The sequence below is a fragment of the Phascolarctos cinereus genome, unplaced genomic scaffold (genome assembly GCF_003287225.1).
Source record: "Phascolarctos cinereus isolate Bilbo 61053 unplaced genomic scaffold, phaCin_HiC Scaffold_4;HRSCAF=312, whole genome shotgun sequence".
NCBI lineage: Eukaryota > Metazoa > Chordata > Mammalia > Diprotodontia > Phascolarctidae > Phascolarctos > Phascolarctos cinereus.
In genome coordinates this window covers 552,629,757-552,656,517 of record NW_027555847.1, presented here as the reverse complement: position 1 = coordinate 552,656,517, position 26,761 = coordinate 552,629,757, and the positions used below count along the sequence as shown (strand labels likewise).

The 26,761-nt window shown below is 41.6% G+C and overlaps 1 protein-coding gene across 2 annotated transcripts in view; it reads left to right on the top strand.

Annotated features, from left to right (window-relative positions):
- Positions 1–3,239: 3,239 nt before the first annotated feature.
- Positions 3,240–26,761, top strand: part of E2F3 (E2F transcription factor 3) — a 91,018-nt gene continuing 67,496 nt past the window's right edge. Inside the window, exon 1 of one of the 2 annotated variants that reach the window (XM_078153571.1) lies at positions 3,240–4,014. In XM_078153571.1, the coding sequence (XP_078009697.1) occupies positions 3,631–4,014 (384 nt within the window). In that variant the 5' untranslated portion in view covers positions 3,240–3,630. Of the gene's footprint in view, positions 4,015–5,108; positions 5,373–26,761 lie in introns of those variants that run through there. The other variant, XM_078153572.1, reaches the window with a different exon arrangement.

Genomic DNA, 26,761 nt, shown 5'->3' with positions numbered 1-26,761 from the left:
CTGTACATGAAAAATAAAAATTTACTTTCATTTGTTTTTATTCACATAAACACACATGTAGCTGATTAATGTGGTGCTTGTCTCTCACACTGAAGGCAAAAACACCATGGTTTTTTGCCTTAACTTTTGTTCTTTCATTTTAGGTGAAGGAGATTGGAGGCTATGAGTTTTCATGGTTCAGGAGAGCAAGCTACCCTGGGCCTAGGAGTATAATCCATTTTGGTTTTTTTGACTAGTCTAGAACCGAGGATCAAGGAACAACCTTCAGGACCCCAGATCATTGGTAGTTGAGACAAGAGCTCAGCCAGCAGCAATGTTGTATTAAGACGTGCATAAGGTGGGATGAATGCCTTGTAGAAACTGTGATATTAGCCCAAAGACTAAGACCCATAGGAGAGAGTGTGTGTGCCCTTGAAGTATTGGGAGAGGGAATTATTGCTGTGTCTTTGAAGTATGTGTGTGTGTGTTGTCCCTTTGTAAAAGCTAATTGATGGAAATTGGTTAAATGGAACTAGGGTACAAGTCACTAGAGATTAACATTGGGAAGAACCACACCAAAAATCAGGGCTTGAACCAATGGCATTAAGTAAGAAACACATTAAACCCTCAAGGGTATCACTAGAATAGTGAGAGAAAGATATAGCCAGTGTCATGCAGAGAGAGTAAGAGCAAAGTACTTGCTAAAATTATATAATACAAATTCAGAAATAGGTAGATAAAACATTAACAGTACATCACATATTTTTAGCATCATTCACCTTTCCCTATCCATCCTCTAGTCACCCTCTATAAATAATAACTTGGATCCTGGATAAATGTCTGTTAGGATTGGCAATGGACCTGTATAGGGAAATTGCTGTGGAGGAAAGGCTCTCTACCAATATGGCAGCTACTTATTGTCTTAGAGTGTTGCCTAGAACATGAAGAGGTTAACTTACCTGCCCAAGGCCAGGCCAGCATTATATGTCAGAAGCAGGACTTGAATCCTATCCTTCCTAACTCTAAGGCTGATTCTATTTCCTACCCTACATTGTCAATAAGTTGTCTTACTTTGCATCCTAACTCTATGGTTAACCAATAGGAAGAAGCAGATAGAAAAAAGTAAATGCTTTTTGTGACTGTCACTACAGGGATATTTTAACTTTTAGAAAGGAGTTGTGGCAAGGGTCTTTCACTTCTCACTTGTGCTGGACTGGAGGGATTTGTTCCATTGATTGCACTATTTGGGTGATAAATTTTCCAACAAGGTGCCACAGTAGTGCTGGGGACAATATGGAAGCAAAGGAACAGTCCATTTTTATTACTTGTGCCCTGTGCAACTGTCCAAGGTGGAATGATGGCTATATTAGACATTTTAAAGTTGAAAGGCCTAAGCACTATCCAGTGTCTTCTTGACTAAAATGAAGTTAGGACTGAGCATGAAGAACTCTAGCCTGGGATAGAACTAAGCTATCCCTTAACTCCATTACCTGACTGAGCAGAAGACCACATCACAACACTGAGGTTAGCAACACTTGGAGCTGCAGGGATCTATGTTCATAGGATCCTAGAATCATAGTTTAGGAGCTGGAAGTAATTAGTTTTCACGTGTCCCACCTCTTCTGGAGCTTTTTTTAAAAAAGTCTTATTATGATGATGTGAAAGGCAGCCATGATGTAGATAGAGAACCCACTTCGGAGTCAGGAAAAGCTGGATTTCAGGCTCTGTGGCCCTGGGCATGTCATTTAACGTCTAGTTACCTCCAGGCAATTTTCTAAGCCTATAAATTGCAGTGCAGGTATTAATCTGAATTGGTAGAGGGAATTTCTTTCCTGGGAGTTCTGTATATCTATGAAATCACAAGTTCAGTCAAAAAAAAAGCATCATCATCTCTATCATAATCAATTAGCATTTAGTGCTTTTAAGTGCTATTAGGTTTTTGAACCATTGTGAACACTTGAAATAGAAAATGATAGCTACAGAAATATACCTAATATAGCTTCGATCTCCCATTTGCTGACCTGACAAGCATTTGGTGCATCACTGCAAAAGTGTTCTTCAATTTTGGTACCTATAAATATTTTAATTTATGCAGAAATTATTTTGATTGCAAAATAGAGATATTTATAGATGACATTTTCCAGTTTTCTTCTTTTTTTAATCTCTCTGAGGGCTGTTTGGAATTTATATCTGTCTAAGGGCTCTCTTTTCAAAGTGAGAACTTCCCCATAGCACCTAGGAGGTAAAACAATTACAAAACGTCGGCGTCCCCGAGTGCAGTGTTCCCTGGGAATACAACGTCATAATGGTGTGTGCACAGCACTTCCTTAGATTACAGACTGGTTAGGTTAGACGCTTGAGTATCAGTCTTCTTAGGCTAGTACTGATTAACTGCAACATGTGCTCATGTGTCAAAAGAAGATGTCTGCCATCCTGAAAGCAGTACTCAAATTAAATTTTATTTGGCAAAATATTCAGGCTTAGTTGTAATTTAAAACACAATTCGCATTAATAATGAAGATATCGGGAAGCGTCTTGAATATTAAATGGTGCCGGCATAATGTCAGTGGCGCCTTCTGCCCCCACGATTCTATATGCCCACATGCTTCTGTCTGTCAGCTTCTGTCTCATGATCAACTCCTGCTGCGGCATTGATTGGGTTTCAGGAAGGAGAAAGGCGACCCAGGGTTTAAAGGGCTCTCACTTCCACCTGTCATGCATCGTCCACATGGTCTAACTTGCAAATAGCACGTGTGTTGTGTTGGATGAATCTCCCGCTGTTGCTCAGCTATTACGGTCTCCAGTGAAAAGAAAGAGAGTAACCGAGCTGTCCTCACGGTCACCTTGGAAATCTCCAAAAATGAAACTTGTTCCCTAGCCACTCACACAATCCATGGCACCCGGCATCTCATCCTAGGTCATCAGCGCTGGAGGGGCGGGGCAGGAAAGGGGTGGGGCTTGGACCGGGAGGGGTCTTCTGGGCGGGGTGAACTGAAGCCAAGAAAGGCAAAGGGAAAAAAAGCTTACTTAGTTTGCAACCAATAGAAGCTATGTATGCAAATCAAACCCCTGTCGCCCCGGTAACCGTGATGCACCTTGGCCAATGAGAGCCGAGAAGGCCCTAGCTGGGCTCCATGATTGGGGATGGGGAGGGGGATGAGGAGACCAATGGGCTGTAGAAACTGCCAGGGGCTGGCTACTGGGCGGGGGTATGCAGATGTAATTTGAAAAGCCGGCGGGAAATCCGAGTTTCGCGGGAGGACCTTGGCGCGTAAACCGTATCCCTTCATTCATTGTCAGCAGCAGCTTCCTGGAGCCATTTTTCAGCTGCCGGCCGCAGCACCGGGGCTGCCGCTGCCTCCTCGCAATCCGTTGCATCGGCCGCCCCCGCCGCCTCCATCCCCCCTCACGGTCCGATATCTGTGCTGCCGAGACCCTCCTCTCTCCGGAGCCCTGATTATTTTTGGCCCCCGGGGCCCGTGCATTGCGGAGAAATAAAAAGAAAAAAAGAGAGAGAAAGGGGGCTTGGAAGCGCCCCGGCGGGGAGGAGAGAAGGCGGAGGAGAGACCGGGAAACTCCGACTGAAAATAATAAAGAAATTGAAAAAAAACCATAAATAATTAGAGCAATAAAAAAGAACACGCGCAAGAGATGAGAAAGGGGATCCAACCCGCCCTGGAGCAGTTCCTGGTGACCGCCGGGGGTGGGGAGGGGGCGGCCGCCGTCGCCGCCGCCGCCGCTGCTGCAGCCTCCATGGACAAAAGGGCATTGCTGGCCAGCCCCGGCTTCCCCGCCACCGCCGCCCCCGGCACTTACATCCAGATCCTCACCACGAACAGTACCACCACCTCCTCCTCCTGTTCCTCCTCCCTTCAAAGTGGGGGTGCTGCCGCCGGCCCCCAGCACACTAACATCCCCGGCGTGGAGCAGACCGCCGGCAGCCTCCTCTACTCCACCCCGCACGGACCCTCCAGCCGAGCCGGGCTGCTGCAACAGCAACCAGCCTTAGGACGAGGCGGCGGTGGCGGCCCTCCGGTAATAACCCCCCTCCCCACCCCCATCCATCCTCCACCCCCACCAACTTTCCCAGGCCCAGATGGGATAGGCATATGGGCATGTGCAAGACTTGGGGTGGAGTGTGGGGGCATCTCTGCTCCCCCCGACCACCTAAAGTACTATGGCTTGGGGAGGTCTTCATTGTTGGGCTTCGACTCTTGCCCCAGAGGGGGCAGGGATTTACTGTTAAGGGCTTGGTCCCCCTGTACCCTCTACCCCACTCTTGGCTCCCACTGCCCGTGGAGCATCGTGGATCGCCTTTGCACCAACGACGTGAAACACGGGAAAACTTTTCGCGCCCCCTCCTCCCCAGATCTTTTCTGTCTTCACTTTTTTCCCTAACCCCTACCCTGCCCCCCCAAACCCGAAGCTTCCTCTTTCTCAGGGCGTCGGAAGAGGTCACGCCCCGGATGAAGAAGAAATTGGGGGGAAGGGAGCAGATAAATTGGGGGGGCTGTTGCAAGAGGAAAAACTAAGGGAGGTTTGGGACATTGACAAGACACTTGCCCAGCTCACACCACCCCTGTCGGGCCCTCGGGCCTGTAGCCCCATTTGTGACCAGTGGCTCCCGGAGCGGCCTGGAGTGGGGGGGGGGGGTCCTGGTGGAAGGTGGGGGGGGGAGCTGAATGCCAGGCACTCGCGGGCTTGGCTGTGTTGCGCTTTAGACATTTTGAGATCAGTAACTCCCTGCAACAAAGAAACTGGAGGAGGAGGAGGAGAGTCGAGGATTGGGGGAGGCGGCGAGGGAAGGATAGCGCCGTGTGGGGGTGGGGTGTGTGCGTTTTGGGGGCGGGGAGGAGGGGTGCTAGTGCAGCCGGCTAGGGCACATCGTGGCAGCACCCGCGTGGCCCAGCCGCCCCGGCCTTCTTGGTTGCGCCCTGGGCCTGCCCTTGACCCTGCCCCCCCTTCTCCTTGCCCCTTCCTTCCCCGCCCTGCCCCCCCTCCGCCTCCCTGGCTGCCGAGGGGGCGGGGGCACCGAGGTTCCCGTCCCGCCGGCCGCGGTCTGTCCCTCTCCCCGGGACCCGCCGGTGACGTTTCGCACACGTGCGCCGAGGACGCGCCTGTGACTGGGGAGGAGGAGGAGGCGGCGGCGGCGGCGGGAGGGGGCGCTGGTGGGGGAGAGGGGGCACCCACTTCCTCCTGCTGCTCCTGCTCCCCGGCCTGGGACAGTCAGGGATCCCCTCCCGCCTGCCCCGAACGCCGCCCCCGGCGCCCCGTGCCCTGCGCGCCCTGCTCGGCTTTCCGGGCCCCCCAGCCCCGGCAGCGCTCCGTGCCCCGCAGCCCCCGCAGCCGTCCGCGCGGCCGGGGCTGGTTCGGAAATGCCCCTCCAGCAGCAGGTCAGTGGCGGGCGAGGCCGGGGCAGCGCGCCGCCGGTGCCCCCCCTTCGGGGCTGGGCCGGAGCTCCAGGGGAGGAGGGTGAGCCGGGCTGGGGCTGGGGGAGGGAAAGCGCGTTGGGTGCGGGAGGGAAATGAGTAAGCAAGAAAAATCTAACTAACTCAATGCCCTGGCCTCCCATGGAGTATTCACCCGAAGGAAGGGGGTGGATGGGAACATAGTGTGGGCATTTTTTTTAAAGGGAGGGTGGGTACCCAATTGAAAAAAGGGGAGGGGGCTTCCCACGCGTGTTTAGCTCTTTAGTCTTATCGAGCTAGGAGTGTGTGTGTATGTGTGAGGTGCCCCGTGGTGTACCCTCCCCCAGTCTTTGCCCTGTATAAATGGTCTTTTGGAATGATGCTTTGGGGGTAGTAATTTAATCTGAATACTTTTAGAGAGCCTTACCTGTACCCTCAATCCCTTCCTTCACACCTCCCCTCCCCCATCTGGTGAGACACTGTAGGCCACTTTATATAGGGCATTCCTCACAACTGGCTGAAGTGGGTAGTGCACTGGATTATTATCTCCATTTTACAGATGAGAAAGCTTGGTCTCAGGGAAGTAAAAGTGACTTTACAAAGGTCACACACTTCCCAAGCATCAAAGCCATGACAGGAAACCTAAATCTTTAGCTACCCTTTCTGGAGAGATGATCAATAAAAACGTTGAAACCAATCCAACAATAATTTATTAAGTTCCTACTGTATGCCAGGCATTATGTTAGGTGCTGAAGATAAAAATGAAATGGTCCCTGCCCGTGCTCATCCCTCAACAGTTGGAGGGGATTGTTTGTTAACAGTACAATTTGTTAAGCTATTATAAGTAGGAAGTAGGGTTAGTTTTTGGATAGCTGTGGTCGGAAGGCGGAAAAGAGGGGAGAGGGATGTACGGTCTGATGGAAGAAGTATAGAATTGAGTTCTTGAGAATATGATCTATTTAGGAAGAAGTAAAGCACTGTGTACCCCTATAGTCCTTACTTTGTTTGGGGCTTGGAATATGGACTGCTTAAGAGTAAATAAAGTTGAAGATAACAAAGACAAATTAAAACAGTCCCTGCCTTCGAGAAGCTTGGGGGAAGGAGAATGAGGTGGGGGTGTGGAGAACAAAAGTGCAGAAATATATATATATGTATACAAATACATCACACACACACATACACATACATATATATGTGTATGTATAAAAAGTAATGGGGGGGTTGGCTTCACACTCCACATCTCAACAATTGGAGGGGGTTGTTGACTTCTATTTGTGAGCACATAGCTATTAGAAGTTGGAGGTTGGGTTAACATTTGGATAGCTGTGATTGGAGGGAAGAGAAAAGGGGAAAGATATGTAGGGTCCAATGGAAGAAGAGAGTGCTCAATTTTTTGGAATATGAGCTGTTTAGGAATAAATAAAGCTCTTTGTACCTCTGTAGCCCTTCCTACCTTTGGATTTTAACCTGTGTGCTGCCCAAAGATACAGGCAGTAAATGTTTAATGGAGTTAGTAGTCAAAAAAGAGGCTAACCATCTGTAGTGAGAGCCTTCCAGCAGGGGGTAATTGTGATATATCCCTAGTTTGTCTTGATTTTCTCCTGCACACCTGAGTATCCTATGCTTTTATGAGCAGCATTGTACCACTGACTTGACCAAAACATGCTTGTACATGTTTTAAGTTTATTTGCCCATGTATAATTCTGCCATTGTATTACAAATCTGACCTGTACCACCTAGGCACATACATGCTTCTTTTAGGTCTTGGTTGAGATTTGTATGATAGTGGGAAAATGTGAAAGCAGTAAGATGCTTTCTCTCCTGGTAACTAGTTAAGATAAAATCCAGATCTCTGCAGTGGTCTGGTTTAATTCATGAGAAACAACATGTTACAGTGGAAGAAGCTTTGGACTAGAAATCAGGACAACCAAGTCTGTCTTTAGCTGGCTGTATAATTCTCTAAGAATCTTGCTGATAGCCCTCTCATACCTCCCCAGAATAGAAAGAGAAGAATCAGAGTGCACAAAAGAAGAAATTTTGAAAACTATTTTTTAGGTAGCTACAACAGTGAATATATTTGTTTCTACTCCTAATTCTGGTTCCTAGTAGTTCTGAGGACTTGGAATCTTTAAAGAAATATTTGCTTCTTTCAGCTGGCCTGTAGAAGTGCCATATGGCACTGGAGTTGGGGTCAAGAAGACTTAGGTTCAAAATCAACGTCAGACGCTAGCTGTATGACCTCTCTGTGCCTCGGTGTCTTCAGCTGTAAAATAAGAGGATCAATCTAGGTGGCCTCCAAAATCCTTTCCTGCCCTAAATCTGTGAAACTATGTCAACTTGAAGGAGCCTGAGAAGCTTTTTATGCAAAAGATCTTCTTAAAAACATTTGTGTCAAAACGTGATAGCATTGTAAAGAGATTAATAATTATATCTAATTAGTCTTTTTTTTTTTTGGTTTTTTATAAACTGCCATCTTAGTGATGGGAGAAAAACGTTGAGTGTTATTGTAGGAATCTTTGTCGACAGGGATGATAGGTTGACCTCCTCAGGCTCTTTCTCTGCATCATTTTTGCCAGAAATGTTAACAGATCTGGGTAGAAACATTCACAGTTAATTCTCTGATTTCCTGGTGATTACTATAGAGAAACCTGTTCTGCCTTGCCTTCATAAGAATTAATCTCCTTCCCCCCCCCAATTTTGGTCATGTCAGGATCAGGCTGTAATCAAATAAGCTATTCTAGCTACAGACAGTGTGGATTTTCTGGGTTTGGTTAGTGAATGGATTGATGTGGAAAATTTTTAAAGAAAAATCACAACATCCATTTTGAATAATCAAGAAAAGAAGCCCCAACTCTATTCATCACCTCCAAAAAAATCAAATTGCTAAGGAGAAAATGAGATGGTTTTGCATTGTTAGAGTTTTGAGAATTTCACATGCCATGGACAAAGATCTGTCAACCCTGATGTAGTTTAATCTAGGGAAAGCAACCCACTTGTTATATGCTGCCGGTGGTGGTGGTGGGGACACCTTTCTTGAAGTTTCTGTGTTACAGCAGAAGAACCATAGGTGCTATTTCAGTGGGTTTTCCCCCCTGCTAGAAAATAAAAGAAAAATGTTGGGATCCTGTGGTTCTGTACTCAATAATCTTGTTTCTGCTGAGATATGTATGTGATGCCAAATTTAAGATTGGAGAGAAATTTTAGTCACTACACTCCCCAAAATGGAATATAATGCAGTGCCCAGGCTCTAGCAGCACCACTGTAATCATTACAAATGGCACCCCTGTAATCATCTTCTAAAACAAAGCACACTTTTAAATGCTTTAGTGTGGGCAAAAGAGGCTCAGCTTGTGTGCAGGAAACAATTGTTTGGTTTGGTTTTGTTTTTCTCTAAATCATCACCCTGAGTGGTATTTGCTCAGGAGTGGATGCTCACACTAATAACGTGCTGTGTAAAGCTAACCTGGGGAAGAAATTGTCCTGAGGTAGAGCTTTGTAAGTAATAGGACCTGAAGAAGAAATAGCTAGAAATTTTTACTTTAGTCACCCTGTCAAGGGATTTTAATTGGAGGCCTGTTTTCAGAGCGAGGCCAAAAAGTGCACCATTTATATGTTAAATGAGTGCCCTTGATGAACATCTTCATAGGGATTTAGTGGCATGATTATATAGCTTTCACAGTAGATAGTCACATATCCTGTATTTGGCTTTATATGCCCACATCCATGTTCTTGTTTCCCATTTTCCTCCCCTAATCATCTCTCCCATCTTTAACACCCATTACCCCAAGAAGTGAAGGACACAAGTGTTCAGCTGTAACAGGAACTAGGGTACCCCTCAGATTTCCATGAAAACTAAATCAAAAGAAAACAAGTTAAGTACTCTTTTGGCCTATATCTGACTATATTGACCTATATATTTATAGGATGCCCTTCTTTTCACTCAGTTGGTGAGCTTTTTTCCTTTCAAAGAGATAACACTGTAGTGGTTTGACATATTTGGGAGGCAGGCTACATTCCAAACAGCATAGTAAATAAATTATTAGGCCTTTTTAAGCTTCTGTCTTATTCTTGTATCTGCCCTTATTTCTTTTTGGGCACTAGTCATGAGGGTTAATACTTATATCTAGGGCTCTTGGCATAAAAAGTGTTTTCAAATTCCAAGAAGCATGAACAGGGAAGATTACATTGTCATTATTCATGAGACCAAAAAGGGAAAATAAGTGGGAATACAGTACATGTAGGAAACCACTAATATTATCTACTTCCTCACTACTTTAGATCTTCAGTGAGGCACCAAGGAATGACATGAAGAATGCCTATTCAACAAAGAAGACAATTATGGAAAAAATTGCATAAGCCAACAGTGCAAAATGAGAAAAAAATGGGATCATTGGCCTTTTTGGTTAGTTGAGGAAATGGTATAGATGGAGAATATAAACACATTTCACTCCTTTAAGAAGGAAATAACCACAAATCTTATGTGGAGGAGTCTTTTGAATTCAGCTTCCCAGAAAAGCAAAATGTGCATTGAGAATTAGAACTTAAGAAATTAATGATTTTAGTGAGGACCCTCTGCTCTCTGAAGGCCTTATTTCTCTGACCTCAGCCACCAAGAATTCAACTGCAACTCCAGAGTGCATAGGAAGCCATGTGACCTTGGGCAAGTCACTTAATCTGTCTCCTTGGGTCTTAGTCTTTTCATCTATAAAATGGGAGGGTTGGACTCCTTAGCCTTTGAGACTCTAGTCCGTGATCCTATCAAGGGGAGAGAACTTAAGACCAAGTAAATGTTACAAAGCTCATTCACTGTCTTCCTTGTCTGGATAAGGGGTTGTTACCACCCTTGTGGGGTGGCTCTGGCCTGACTCCAGGGGCTGTGTGGTCTCTTTTTCAGAGCATGAGAAGCTGAGTCAACGTATCCAACCCTCTCCACAGTAAAGAATCCTGGCTCTTCTCTCCAAAACAGTGATATCTTCCCATTCGTGTTCCTAACATTTCCCTCTTCTGCCCCTTCCCTCAACCTTGCAAGTCCTCAATCTCCTTCCAAGTTAGGCATCTGCCCTTTTAGACAGCTGTAACTAACCTCCACCAACTCCACAAGGGCCACTGGGAAAATTCCTTCCTCCTTTGCCTGTAGCTAGATCACCTTATAGCTGACAGGTGCCCTCAGTGTGGGCCTCTAGGCAGTGACCAGTAAGAGCCCCACTTCTAACCCTTTTCTGGGTGGGACAAAGTGAGTCATGTGGTTTCATTAAATTATCTTCCCCTTAACCCCCACCCCTACCCCCACCTTCAAATTTCAGTATTACTGTCTTAGATAAGCTCAGATCCCTAACATTAGTATCTTTAACTTACTTTTTCTTACTCCACATATCCAATCAGTTGCTACATATTATTATTTTGCTTCTATTTCTGTGCCTTTCTCTCTACTCACAGTTCAGGCCCTCATCAACTCTTACCTGGATTATTGCAATAGCCTCCTAATTGGTCCCCTGCCTCTGGCCTCTCCCCTTACCAGTCTGTGCATAGAGCTGTGGAAGTGCTTTTCCTAAAGGGTAGGCCTGACCATGTCACTCCCCTTACTTACTATCTCCAATGACTTGATTGACTCTAGAATCAAATATTTTATCATCTCGTCTTAAAAATCATGTACATTTACAATGTATACAATACATGGTATAATTTATTCATAACTAAATATGTACATTGGTATATACAATCAGAATTTTTTTTACTGATAAGGGTATTTGATTTTAAAATTTTGGAGATAAATATAAATTGCAAGAAGAGTTGTTGATTTGAATTGGTAGAAGGTCACCATGAGTTTACCACACCAATGATACACAAATCTTATAGATATGTATTTATGTAATACCAGATTTAAAAAGCAAGACATGAGTAGTAGTAAATCAATAAACGTTTATTAATGTTTATTACCTACTACTTATCCAAGCACTTAGAATACAAAGAGGCAAAAGACAGGCCTTGCCCTCAAAGAGCTTACAATCTAATGGACACAGTGACAAGTGACTGAAGAAAGGTAAATCACCTTGGGCACTCTTCTCTATGAAGCCTTTCCTGCTCAATCTAGCTGCTAGTTCACTCCCTGAAAAGCTGCTTACTCACAGTGTTTACATTTTAATCCAGAGATAAGTATGAACATAAATAACTATACATTTTATATACATCATGTATGTACTTATTTATGTTAATACTTGTCTTGGTCATTAAAGTGTTAAGTTCCTTGAGGGCAGAGATTTTCACTTTGCTTTTTGTATCAATGATTAGCTCAGTCCCTAACTTATAAATGCTTAATAATTGCCTGTTGATATAAAATAAGGTATGTGGCACCATGATAGATCAGGATGGACTTGGAGTTGGAAACATCTGAGTTCAGTTATGGCCCATGGCACTTAGTAACTTTGTGGTCCTAGATGAGTCATTTAACTTCTGTTTGTTTCCCCATCTGTAAAATGAGGATAATAATAGTACCTACCTTCCAGAATTCCTGCGAGACTGAAATAGGATAATATTTGTGAAGTGCTTTGCAAACCTTGAAATATTATATAAATGCAAGCTAGTGTTAGCTGTGGCAATCACAAAGTTGTAGGAGAAATTTAGATTAAGGGAAACTGGACTAACACATAGTCTCTGAAATTATTGTAAGGAGCATGTAGGTGTAGTGTAGAGTACTGGATTTGTAGACACTAAAATTGGTGTATCTATCTGCTTATTAACTTTCTCACCTAGGAAAGTCATTTAACTTTTCTGGCCCTCAGTTTCCTCATCTGTAAAATGATAGAGTTCAACTAGATAGTTTAATACTAATGGCCCCAGAAGAGCAGAATTTTAGCTATCAAAACATTCACTTGTATGTATGGAAGTAATAGAAGACATCTCAGTTGAACTCATGTAGGAGAATCCTTGACGAAATGGCTAAGGAGTGTCACCTCCTAGAAATCTTTGATGCTAAGTCGAAGAATTTAGTCGGTAGAGAGCTTGTTGTGTACTCTTTTGGCTCCCACTGTGCCTAATGATATCAAAATGCTCATATGTACTAAGTACGTAATGAGGACTCAGATCCCTAGGGGAGTGGTCTGATAGGCAGTCATTCTGTCTGTTAGTACAGTACAAAGACCGATCTTCATAGAACGTTTTAAAAATACAGTTTTAGAGGTGGAAGGGACCTTAGTGACTTTCTAGTCAATCCAACTTCTCATTTTGTGGATAAGAAAAAAGGCTAGAGCTAATAATAAAGGCAGACGTGGAAGCCAAGCCTTAGACTCCTAGTTCAGTGCTCAGTACTCCAGAGCTTAAAGTGCTATAAGTATCAGCTATTATGTCCCTTAAATGTAGGGAAGTATGTGATATTTTAAATTTTCCAACAAAAAATGATTAATTTTTTTTTAAAAATTGTCATAAGGGAATAAATTTTTCCAAAAAAATTCACTTTTGTGGAAACATCATGTTCCTCAAGGGTACTAACTTGTTGAGGTATTATTGTATTTCCTTGTTACTTAGATGCTAGGTGAAAGGAAATAAAAAATGGAAGGGATGACTAACTTTGAGTAAGTTGCTTATAGTGAGTAATTTGCAAATTTTGTACTAATGTTTTCTGTAAAGTAGACAGTTCAAATCCTGGAAAAATGAAGATTATGCTTTATGAAAAATAGAATCAGGGGAGTGGTATTTTTATTAAAAACTTTGTTCACAGGAGTGACACTTTGCAATTCAAGGTTGAAGGCCTTGACCTGAGCTGTCTTCCTCTTCAGTGACTGATGGTACCACTTTCAGGTCTTTTCTAGGGCTTCTCAGTAGCTTTGGGTAGCACCACCAGCTCAGGGAAGATCTTTGAGGCTGTCAAAGTGTTGATGTTTAAATTCTTGAAAACTAAAGCTAATTAATTTCCTTAAAATAACTTTATTTATAGAACTGAGCGTCCTTAAAAATAGAATAAGCATATTGCCTCATTGAAAAGGAGTCACATAACTTGAATTCAAATCCTGGCTTTTCCATTTAATTACAGTCATTTAACCTTGTTCCTCACTTTTCTTGTGTATAAAGTAAGAGTTTGAATTAGATGACCTCAGGCTCCTTCCAGCTCTAGATCTATAATCAAGTAAGATTTTATACCAGTGTTTATTTGAAAGTAAATATAATCTAAAGTGGCTCTTTGGTACCTCTTAGGCAAGAACCAAGAACTTATAGGAACTGTTTCTGTGATTTCATTGGTAAAGGAAAGTGGTGAAATTGGGGGTTGATTGATAGTGAGTCTGATTCTCAAGTCTTTTTTAGCACCACTGCCTGAGCCAGGTTTTCTTCTAGCAGCTACTTTCCTAAGTCATTACTTAGCTGCCAGCTACGATTGCAAGTGAGGGTGCTTAGGATTTAGAAAGAAAGAAGGGATAATTGCCATCCACCCACAGATTGGGAGAATGGCTCTGTATAAGGTTACGCTTTTATTGTAGAGTCCTATGGGCCTCAAATGGCAGTTTGATGATGGTGAACATACCATTCTCTTTAAGCCTGATTTCTACCCCTTTAAGTTTTCTAGAGGGTGATCACCTATTCCTCCTGGGTGTGGAGTGGACAGTCTTCATTCCGCCCTTTTCTCAGGTACAGTTTATGCCTGGTGACCTTTAGAGTAATGATTCTTACCCAGGGTCCATGAACTTGTATTTTTTAATATTTTGATAACTGTATTTTAATGTAATTGATGTTCTTTGTGATTTTATGTATTTTTATTTTATGCATTTAGAAACATCCTGAAGAAAGGCTCCATAGGTTTCACTAGACTTCCACAGGAATCAAGGATGCAAAAAAAGGTTAAAACCCCCTACCCTTGGATTCCTTAGGAAGGACTTTAAAGGCCATTTAATTTAACCTCATTTTACAGATGAGAAGGCTGAGGCCTAGGATAGACTTGCCTAAGGTTACATCTTTGGTAAGTTTCAGAGCCTGTGTATTATACCTTTGAAATATTCTCTTGACTAAGAAAAACAGTTTTCAGTATAAAGAAATGTAGGAGAAAACTTGCTGTAGAATCACTGTGTGGTGTAGAGTGTTCTAGGTTCTTTTCCTTTTCCTGCTTTTTCCTGCTTTGGTTTCTATAGAGTACCAGGAGTACATGACCAGAGCAGCCACACACAAAGCCATTCCACTAATGTGGATGGATGGCAGGTTTCCCTTCTTCCTTTCTGTGTCCCCAGCATCTTTCCTTGCGTACGTGTTGTTGGCAACTGAGCAGCAACTTAAAGGAATAATTACTGGACAAGGAAAACCTGGCTCAGCCAATGGTGTTCAGCAAGCTTGGTAGCTCTTTCATACAGATGAACCCAGGATTTCACCACCAAGGCAAAGGGTAGTACTTGTCCTGAAAGATAACCTCACATTTCCATTTTAATTATCTGTGTAGATAGAACTAAAAACAGTGTTTCACATACTTTAATTGCCTCCTTTTCAAGAGAGCAAATATTAAAAGAGGGAGACTGCATTCTTTCCTTTACAAACAATTTTCATTCTTCTCTTTTGTGAATTTTTAAGCCTGATTTCACCTAAAAATATTGGAGGAGGGGCAAGGTTGTGGCACATAGTAATTTAACCTCATTGTAAACACTAGGGCCTCCATATCACCCACCATATAGGCTGTCCAACATCCAATCACTCAACAGGCATTTATTAAGCAACAAATACAGTGCCTGGCAAAGAACAGATGAAATAGTTTATTTCTTGCTGTTCTGGTAATAATGATATATTTTTGTGGACTTTATAGTTTCTAAAGTAACTTGGATGTTTATTTCATCATAAAGTAGGTATTGAAAGTTATTGCCATTTTACAGATGAGGAAACTGAGGTTTCAAGCACTGAAGTGACTTGACCAAGGTCACTCAAATCACCCACTTACTTGAACTGGGTCTTCTGAACTCCAGATTGATCCAGTGATCTTTCCACAAGCCAGAGCTGCTATTATAACTATATAGAAATTAAGTATGCAATTTAGTGTGCTACCCTCAATGTAAAAATAGCCTTTGTGTTGATAGTAGTTCTTATGAGAAGATGCACCTTTTTGTAACTGGGCATATCGCCATCAATGGCAGCAAGTGCCATTGAATACTTTCTACATCCTTTTATTGTGGAAATATGAAATATGTATAAAATACAGCCCTTCTGTTCCCAAGAATTTTACAAGCAAGACTTTATACTAATGAATCGACCAGATAATTAGACTATATGCTGTTGTTGTTCAGTTGTTTCAGACTCTTCATGACCCCATTTGAGGTTTTCTTGGCAAAAATATTAGTTTGCCATTTCCTTCTTCAGCTCATTTTACAGATAAGGAAACTGAGGCAAATAGGATTAAGTGACTTGCTTAGAGTCACACAGCTGGTCAGTCTCTGAGTCCTGATTTGAACTCAAGTCATCCTGACTCCAGACCTGGCGCTCTGTCTATTGCACCACCTAGCTGCCCAATTAGACTACATAGTTCTAAATTAACATGACTCCTCACTCCTACCTTCACTCCCCAACAGTGCCTAGCACCGTGTTTAAGAAAAGTTGTTTAATTGTTCTGATAGGCAATATTGGGCCTTTATTGATAGATTTTTGAATAAAGGAAGAACGTGATGAAATCAGTGTTTATGAAAATGAACATAGTGGCATTGTGTAGGACTTAGAAAGATCAAAAACATTTTTATTGGTACCAAGGAGCTGAGGATATCGAGCATCTCTTGAATTTGGGAGTTCTGGGTTGCAGTGGGCTAAGCCAGTCGGGTGTCTGCAGTAAGTCAGCCACCAATATAGTCAGCCCCCAGAGCAGAGAGCCACTAGGCAGCCCAAGGTGGGGGTCAACTGGCCCAGGTTGGAAACAGTAGCTCCCCTGCTGATCAAGTGGCCACTGTACTTCCAGCCTGGAAGAGATGGGGAGATCTAGTCCAGATAGATCCAGATGTGAAAGGGATGCCACTTTGGAGGAGAAAAGAATTAATTTAGTTTGAACATGCGAAATTTGAGGGGAGAGTAGGACATCTATGTGGAAATGTCCATTGGGCTGTTGAAAGTGAAGAGAAGTTAGTGCTAAGCCCAATAAATACGATGTTTGGAATCATATAACAGAGAGTGAAGAATTAGTTGTCTTTTTAAAAAATTGATATGGTATAGTAAGTGCTTTTCATAATTTATTTCTACATCCTCAGTTTGTTGGGAGGAACCCACAATGTTGGAATGTCATGAGTTTTTTGTTTTAATATTTCCATTCTGAACTTAACAAATACACAAAGTGAACATGTCTATGTTATGATATGAGTTGGTTGGGTTTTTTTCACATTTGGTGGATATGCCTTGAGCATGGTGCATTAAAGAAGTCTTACTGTCTATCAGTTCCCAAGCTAAGGAGAGACTTCTGAGTCAGGAAGATCTGGGTTCATGTCCCACCTTTGATATATCCTGTTTGGGTGACCTTAGACAAGTGGTTTTATTTCCCTCAGATAACTAAAGTGTATAAGTTGAAGTACTGATCTCTATTAGTGGAAGGAATTTCTTCATTGAGGGTTCTCTTACTAATGAAATCAAGGATCTTATTTTTAAAGCTGCTTGTCCAATTTCCTTATTTCTTAAATATGTTCATAATGACAATGAAGACTCTTTCCCTGGACTATATAGTACAATAAAAACTACATATGACAGGAAATCTGGTACCAAATCAACACTGGTTGAGGGAGTTCCTCACCAGCAGCTCTCTACCCTGATGAAATCACAGGTTTGGGTTGTTTTTTGTTTGTTTGTTTGCTTTTGTTTTTTAAAGACTACATAATTTTGTTCTAAAGTATGACACCTATTTATTTTATTTTTTCTTTTGTGTCTAATTTTACTGATTTTAAAACCATGAAGTTGCATTTATATTTGATTAGTTCTCATGTATTCAAGTTTAAAAACGAAAGCGTCAAGCTCATCTGAAAGAAGAAGCCTTATGAATTCTAAGCATCTATTATAATTGATTTTGAATGTATAACTGGTGTTTGCCTATTTGTAGCATTCCTTGAAGTGACTGATTTTGTTGCTATAATTAGGTAGCAGGATAAGTTTTAGAATTTCTGCTGCTGATCATACTTACGCTAAGTATAGTTTGCTACCTTTCATATTTTCACACGATCCCGTGTTTTCCTTCTCTGTGTTTGTATTCCAGTCATCTTCACACTGGGAAATAGCCTACAGGGTTTTTAGTCATTTAAGAACCACAGCAAGGCATGGTGGCACAGGCCTGTAATCCCAAACTGGTGAATCTCTTGTGCTCAGGAGTTCTACCTTGCAGTGAGCTATGCTGATGTAGTGTCCACAGTAATTTTATCACTAATATGGTGGGAGCCACCAGTTTGCCTTAGGAGGGGCAAACTGGTCCAGGTTGGAAATGAGACAGGTCAAAATTTCCATTCCTACCGGATTGGGATGAGACTTCCAACCTAGGCAAGATGGGGAGACCTAGTCTTTTTTTTTTTTTCCTTAATGGAACTTTTCCAATTTTCTTTGGCTTTGTGGAAGCCATGCACCCTACTTTACAGTACTTACCCACATGGTAGTCACATTAAATGTTCAGTAGACTCTTAAGAATGCTGCTTTTGCTTTGTCATATCTGGTGGAAATCCAGTTACCTCTAACAATAAAACTGTTCACATTTATGCTTCATGATTACAAATCACTTTCCTCACAGAAGTAAAGGTGAAAATAAACAGTGCAGGTACTGGTATCCTCATTTTACTTATGCTTGGAATCAAGAGAACCTAGCCACTTATTGGCTTATATATAACCCTGAGCAAATCATTTACCATCTCTCAGCCTTAGTTTCCTCATCAGTAAAATGAGAGGATTGGGTTGGATGGCCTCCACAGTCTATGGTCCCGTGACTTACCTACAGTCAAGTAACTAATGATTCCTTTCCATTTGGTCCAATGGAAGGGGCACTCGGGCCTTGGGCACATTTACTTTTGTCTTGTTTTCTCGTCTGTAATACAAGGGAGCTAGACTTGATGATGTCTTCTAGCTGTTTATCTATAATCCTCAAAAGACCCAGGAAGCTGGACATATATTATTTACTAATTAGATAAATGGTTAAATGCAGAAGAAGTTCTTTGTTCAGTAGATGGGTCCATGACTACATTGGGAAGTGAGATTCTTTTTCTGCTCCATTCTCCATATAGTCCTATGTCAAGCTCACCTGTTCACAACCACAGCCAAGAGTTCCTAAAGATTTTCTTTATTTCATTCGATGACTACTTTGGTAACAGGAGCAACAAGGAAGTACATTGAGTGTAGGGGAGCTTCCATCACATCGGACTCCTGCCTCTTGACTTATCAGAAAAACTTCCTATTTCCAATACTTTATGCCTCCATTCACAAGATCAGAGCTCTAAGGGACCTCAGTCCATCTAGTCCAGCTGAGGTTAAGTAATTTTCTCCAGGGTCACACAGGCCATGTGCAATGGACAGTATTTGAAACGTGGCTCATTTACTTCAGAGTCAGTACTCTTTTCATTATTCTACACTGTCTTGATTCCTCCTCTGAGAAATAGGTCCACATTGAAAAATACCTTTTTAAAAAAGTATTTTTAAAATGTACTTCCTTTAACAAAGAGGTTTATATTCTTAATTTTTATCTCCGATTGTTTTTCGGCTAAACTGAAAGTGCTTTTACGCTAGGAATAATGATTTGCTTGGTGTTTGGATCTAGAGTTTCCCCAGCCTATAAAGTCATCTTTGGTTGCCTGAGCTAACTGGTAGGTAGATTTGCTCGTGCTTTGTTCCTAACCATCCTCATCTTTTAAATGGGAATATTAAAGTGAGTTTGAGATAATGATTATAAAGTGTTTAGTGGAGAGCATGGCACATAGTAATCACTGTAGTTGTTGTTGTTATTATTATTATTCTTTGGAAGAATCCCTGATGCCACAGCAGTGGACTGGTAACAAATCCATGTCTTGGAATTTCATCAGCCTTTTTGGTCTAACCTCTAGAAATGCATGTGAATTTTCTTTACTTTTCTCTTAGAGGACATGTTTATTTGACAATAATTTTTTATAAATTTTAGTTTATTTTCCTGTCATCTTAGAAATAGTATTTTCTTTGCCAGATTCTTTATATAAATAACCAGATTGTCAGACAAGCAAACCAATTTTGCTGGTTTTGGAAACATTACTAATACTTAAGTATCTGATTATTTTGATTACCAAGGTAATTTCATTGGGAGGAAAACTTTTGATGGATAATATAAAAACAAATGCAGTAAATCACCAGTTATTTTTGACGAGAAGCTGCATTACTTGTAAAATGCATGTGGAAAAGATCCAACACTGCCCACTTTTCCCCTGGTGTTCTCCTGAAGTGGTCTCATAGTCCCCAGAGAGAATCTCTTCTTTCTATTTCCAGTCACCTTTAACTGTGGCAACATCTCGTGGTGGTGGTGACAGTTTTAAATATACCATTTGTGGTTGATTGTGTTGTAGAGGTTGGGAAAGTGAGGCAAACCACTGCTCATTTCTTCCTTCCTGTCTTTGCCTTAGTGTTCAAGGATCAGCTTTTCTCTGTCTGTGAATTTCAAAATTTTTCTGCTTCTCAGCAGGGGTGGCTGAGGCGTTGAACTATGGCCACCTCTGCAGAAGTTCTAACGTGACTCAGCAGTCACCCTCCTGTCCTTAGCTGTACAGCCATGGTTGAGTTCTAGAACTAAGTAAAACCAACATTTATGCGTAACCATGTTGGATCTGAAACATGGTAGTTGAGGTTCTGTTTTTGTCCCTAGATTTGAGTAAAGGGGCAGGAGATGATACCTTAGGAAAGCTGTCAGTGTTGAGATCAAGTATTGGTTCAATTCTTGGCTCTCCTATCACTTAATTATTTTTGACAATTATTTGACATGTCTAGGCCTTATTTTTTAATAATATAGAGTTAATGTAGTTAATACAGGGCTGGCTAGGGCCTTGTGGAGCATCTTTACCTTGTTGAAATCACCATTTATCTTAGATTTGGTTTTCAGTTTTGCATACTTAGGGATGAACAGGCTTTAGGGGTTGAGGTGGGAGATGGATTGATGGTGACCTAATTCACAAAGGATTGCTTAATAGACCAGACAAGCCAGGCTCTTAATTTATACTGAGAAATATCACTGCCAACAGACTGGAATACTTCTTGGCTGGTCAATCTATTCTCACCTCATTAGGAAAGTTTGGGGAAACCAGGTTAACAAAAAAGGAACTGCTGGTAGAGAGTGAGAACAAAGGGAGTAGGGACTGTCTTAAGAAAAGAGTAGTTAGGCTCGGATAGTCTGAGGCACCCATTTCCATTGTAGAGATATACCTGTCTAGTGCAGGATTGGGGAATCTAAGGCTTTGGGGCCACATGTGGACCTAGAGGACCTGTGGCCTCAAGGCTTCCTGCCAGAGCATCCTTTCACTTGCTAGAAGTCCTCTGAAGATGGCTTTTACTTTACCTCTGCTTTCTAGATTCAGCAACCAGCTATTTCCCTATTCACATTTGTCCTGTTGACTTGTAATTTCTAAGATTATAGCTTATTAATTATATTTAGGTTGACATGGATGGCATTTTAGGAGACAATCTAGCCTTCTCAGCAACACAATTGGAAACTGTAACTTGTACATTACTTGTTGGGCAGGTTTCATTGGTGGTTGGATGATCTCATCCATTTTAGGTTGACTTTAGTTAATTCTGAAGTAAGGGATTTGTACCTTACTGGGTTCTGTAACCTTGTTGTACTAACCAAAGAGCAAAATTAATGCTTCAAAGGGATATTAGTATTATTGCTGATAGAAGGGCAGTAGTGAAGAAACAGTCATACCCTGAGAATGATAATTCATTTCAGCATATGAGAGGCAGCACAGTGTAGTGGATAGAGAGCCAGCCTTAGAATTGATTCAAGCTTTGCCTCTTATGTATGCAGGTTGTATGACCCTGCACAAGTTACTTGACCTTTCAGTGCAAAGTTAATGCTCAGGGAGCTCATGATCTAGTGGGGGAGACAACATGCAGACAAATATGTAAGATATGTACAATATAAATTGGGTATAGTCTTAATGGAAAGGCACTAAAATTAAAGAGGCCTGGGAAAGGCCTCTTCCTGTAGAAGGTGGGGCTTCAGCTCATATTTGAAGGAAGCCGGGAGGCAGAGATGAAGAGGAAGATCATTTTTGGCATGGGTGACAGCCAGAGAAAATGCTTGGAGTCAGGAAGTACAGTGTCATGTTTGAGAATTACCAAGGAAGTATGTCACTAGATCAAATAGTATGTGGAGGGGGAGAGTAAGGTATAAAACTAGACAGGTAGGAATAGTTACTGACCTGTGTTGCTAGGGGGAGTTCCCTACATTAATGTTCTAACGTAGGGAGTTCCCTACACTTTGGTCTGGACCCCCCAAATTCCCCCCTAAAATGTCATCCTTCCTTCTCTAGCTTATTTTACAGATGAGGAAACTGAGGCAAACAGGGTTAAGTGACTTGCCCAGAGTCACACAGCTAGTAAATGAGTTTTCCTGACTCCAGGTCCTGCACTTTATCCTAGCTGCCCATCTTACAGAATTTAGTACAGTATTTTTTTAAACTTTTATTTTAGTAAATATTTGTAGAATTAAGGCTGTGAATCAACATTAAAGGAGGACTCTGCCAAATTTAAATGTAGACATGATATTGCTTATGCTTTCCTGGCTCATTGTTTAATAGGGGTACTCCTTGGTTTTGTTGGTTTTTTGGGTTTTTTTAGCTGATAGACAATGAAAAGGGGCATCCAGGAAAAGATGTACTAAGTATACCTTTGTAAGCAATTCCAGTTTTTTAAATCTATAAATGCTATCTGTATTTATATACTTACTCCTCTCTTCACTGTGTTATAGAACAACTTCAGCTTTTTATAGTTGGATGTTTGGAGTCTGAGGGCAGGGTAGATTTTGTCTTGTTTTGGTTTTTTTGAGTAGGGGAAAATAAATTTAGACTTTCTTTGCATTGTGACTAACAAAACTACTGCCACAAGTCTTAGAAAATTAATTTCATTTATTAATAAGTATGTATTAATTCTGTATGCAAATGTGCCCAGAGGCCTGCAGCATACAAAGAATACATTTTAACTATAGTTTAAAATATTTAACAGAATTTATTTGCAAAAATAACAGCATAAATGATTAGATGTTAAATTAATATCTTGTGCAATTAAATTAGTAAATTTGAGAAGTTCCCAAGAAGTAAAATCTTATGTTTTTTCTTCAGTAGTTATTGGGAAAGTCTGCATGAGGAGTTCATGGAGCAGCTGCTCCAGCAGAATGATTCTTTCTGACTGAACTTTGGCATTATCTTACTTGAATTATCGGTCCAACCCTCAATAATCAATAGACGTGTATTATAATACCTACTGTGTGCCAAACACTGTCAAGTGCTGGGAGAGACAGAGACAAAAATTAAAGTCTGCTCGATTCTGTCAGGGGAGACTGTAAATAGGTACAGATGGAATAAGTACAAATTCGATACACAGCAGTATAGAGATGGAAGGCACTCGAAATTGGCATCAGGGAAAGCTTCAAAAAGTAGAAAGTGATCAAGTTGAGTCTTGAAGGAAGTGAGACTAGGATTCTTAACCTCAGGTTTTGGGGCATTTCAGGGGGTGATTTTTTTTTTAATTGTGGTTTAATAACTATTTCAACATGACAAATTTCCTTTGTGAGCCTAGATATTGTATGTATTTAAATTTTTGAGAAGAGATAAGGGGTCTGTAGACTCTTACCAGACTGCCAGAGGTGTCTGTGACACAAAAAAGGTTAAGAATCTCTGAAATAAGGGATTCTGTGGAGATGAGGAGGAAGTACCTTCTAGGCATTGTGATGGCCACTGTAAAGGCAGAAGAGTGGAGGTGGAGTGCCATGTGAAAGATACAAAGCGAAAGCCTTTTGGCTAGAGTGTAGTGCAGAAGTTCTTAACCTGGAATCTGGGAACTTGGTGTTTTTGTTTTTTTTGTTTTTAATTTTGATGACTCTTTCAACATAATTTTAATTCTATGGGTTTTATTTTATGCATTTAAAAACATTCTGAGAAGAGATCCATAGGCTTCTCCCTGCTACCAAAGGGGGTTCATGACACCTGATGTGGAGTGTAAGGAGAGTGTGTTGGTGCCACATTGTGAAGGGCTTTAATAGCCGAATAGAAGAATTTATTTTAATTCTAAGGGCAATAGGGAGCCACTAGTATTTATCGAGTAAAAGACTGATGTGGTGAAATATGCTTAAGGGAAATCACTTTGGCAACTGTGTGGAGGATAAACTGGAAAGAGGAGAGACTTGAGGAAGGGAGACCAATTTTGAAACTGTTGTAATAGTGTGGTTCAGAATTAAAGTGGCTAACATGAGTCTAGAGAGAAGTCAGATGGAGGAGAAGTGGAGCAAGAAATGGCCAGATTTGACTTCATTCAGGTATGGGAGAGTTCTATTGCTGGTGAGTTTAGTGTTAATGAATCAACAACACAGCACATCCAGAAAAAGAAAGAGGAAATTAGCTGATCTGTATGTGAGGCTGCTCCAGAAAGTGCTGAAGTAAATGTTGTGACCAGAGGCTAGCAGGAACGTAAACCCTGTATTTTCCCCAAGAGACAATGGTTCAACATTTGCTAATTCAGTGTTTTTGGCAACTTTATAGAATGTAAATACAGGAGATGATGAGCATCGGCTGTTCATTTATTCCTCTTTGATTGATTCCCTGTCGCAAAAGGTACTTTTCCAAATTTTCTCTACTCTCCTTAAGCCTCTTCTTCCTCCTTCTTTTCTCTTTTTCACTTGAGGACCATGCCTCTTACTGTACTGAGAAAATTTAGACTGTTCTCCCTGTGTGTTCATTTCAAAACCCCCTTATCATCACTCACTCTCCCTTTCCCCTAGTGTTTAACAATAAGGTGACCCTTCCTACCAAAGCCAACTCTAATACACACACACACACACACACACACACACACACACACACACACACGCGCGCGCCCACGCACTTTTGATCCCATATCTTTTTCCACCAACTTGCAACCACACAATCATCCCCTCTTCTCTAATCATCAACTTCTGCCCATTGGTTCCTTTGCCACTGCCTTATGTTTCTGTCTCCCCCATTCTTAAAAACATCACATTCTTTCTCCCCCTCTTCCCAATAAAGGGACAGTTAGGTAGCTTAGTGGGTACAGTGCTGGGCCTAGAGTCAGAAAGACCTGAGTTCAAAACTGACCTCAGCTACTTACTAGTTGTGTGACCCTGGACAAGTCATATAACCCTGTTATGTTTCTTCACCTATAAAATGACTTGGAGGAGGAAATGGCAAACCATTCCAATATCTTTGCCAAGAAGACTCCAGATGGGGGTCACAAGAGTGAAATGACTGAACAGTAATCTCCACAAGCTGTCATCCTAACCCTTTCTTCCTGTTCTGTCCCTCTCATGTTCAGCAAAAGTCCCAGCAAAAGCTGTCTACACACCTTGCCTTTCCTGTCACTACCTTTTAAAATCCAACTTCATACATCACTCATTTGAAACTATTCTCCCAGTTGCCACATCTGATGGTCTTTTCTCCTCATCCTTCTGCACCTCCCTGCTGCATCTGACGCTGTTGCCTACCCTCTCCTTTTGGATGCGCTCCTCTGGGTTTTCATGGCGGTACCCACACCTGGTTCTACCTCTGGATGTCTTACCACTGTTCCTTAGGTTTTTTTCCATATACCCCTTAACTTTCCAAGGTGCTCTTCACTTCTCTCTATTTTGGTGACCTCACGAGCCCCCATGGATTTGGGTATTATCTCCATGCAGATGACTTCTAGAGAGAGATGTATATGCATGTATGTGTGTGTATACATACACACACACACACGCGCGGGAGTATACACACATGTATAGAGATCTATGATGTATATATGTATGTGCATATATAAGTACATCTATACATGTGTGTGTATACATCTGTGTGTGTATGTATATATGTGTGTATATTTCCCCAGACTCTTTGATGAGCGACAATTCCACGTCACCAATTACCTATTAAAACATTTCAAACTGGGAGTCCACTGGACATCTCAAATTCAGTATGTCTAGATCTCATTGTCTTTTCCCCCAAAGCCCTCTCTCTTCCAGATTTTTGTATTTTTCTTAAATGTATCATCATCCTATTCTAGTCTCCCAGGTTCATAATCTCAGCTTATCTTGAATGCCTCACTCTCCTTAACTGTATAAATCCAGTCAGTTGTTAAAGCCTCCCATATCTACCTCCATTGCATCTTTTGAATTTGACTCCTTTGAATCTTGCCACTCATATAGCCACTACCTTAGTTCAAGCCCTGTCTTCAGCCCTTTCTTGCCTAGATGTTTGCAAGAATCTCTTAATTGATCTCTGCCTCACATCTCTACTCACCTTAGTCCATCCTGTGCACGGCTATCATAGTAATATGAATCTTTGCAATGGTCATTCCCCGTACATAATCTGTATGTGCCCTGTATTCTACAAGAATCCTTATCTGTTTTCTTCCCGCCTCTGATGCTCTCCACTCCTACTCTGTATTTAACTACTTTGTATTAATTCTCTAATAATCATTTTTGTGTGTGTGTGTGTGTGTGTATTTACGTAAGTGTTGAGTTCTGTTTTAGACATGTTAATTTTGAGATGTCTCTGGAACATCCACTTTGAAATATCCAATGAACAGTTAATGATGTGGACTGAAGCTCAGAAGAGAGACAAGATCAGGGGAGATAGATTTGCATATATACATGTGTGTATACATACACACATGTATATTTGTATATATGTGTACATATGCACTTGTGTATGTATGTATATATAGAGAGACAGCGATTGGGAGTCATCTGCGTAGAGATGAAAAATCTGTGGGCGTTGAGGTTGATAAGAGAGACTGTAAAAATAGTCTTAGGAAAGAGACCCACAACCAGGTATTATGATAGGGATGATGATCCAGCAAAGGAGACTGAAAGAGTCGGAGTAGAACTAGGAGAAGAAAGTGTTATGAAAACCGAGAGAGGAGACAGTATCCAGGAAGAGAAGATGGTCAGCAGTGTCACAGGGAACAAAAATGTGGAAAAGAACTATGAAATAAATGAATGTTGATTTGGCGATTAAGAGGTTATTGGTTACTTTGGGTGAAAAAAACAGTTTCAAATGAGTGATGAGGTAGGAAGTCAGGTTGCAGAGGTTAGTTGAGAAGTGAGTGAGATTAGAGAAGGTGTAGGCAATGAGTATAAATAGCTTTTCTAGTAGTTTGGCTGAGAAACGAAGCAGAGATATAACACCTTGGAGGGATGGTAGAGTTTAGCAAAAGTTTTTTAAGGATGGAGAGACTGCCATGTTTATAGG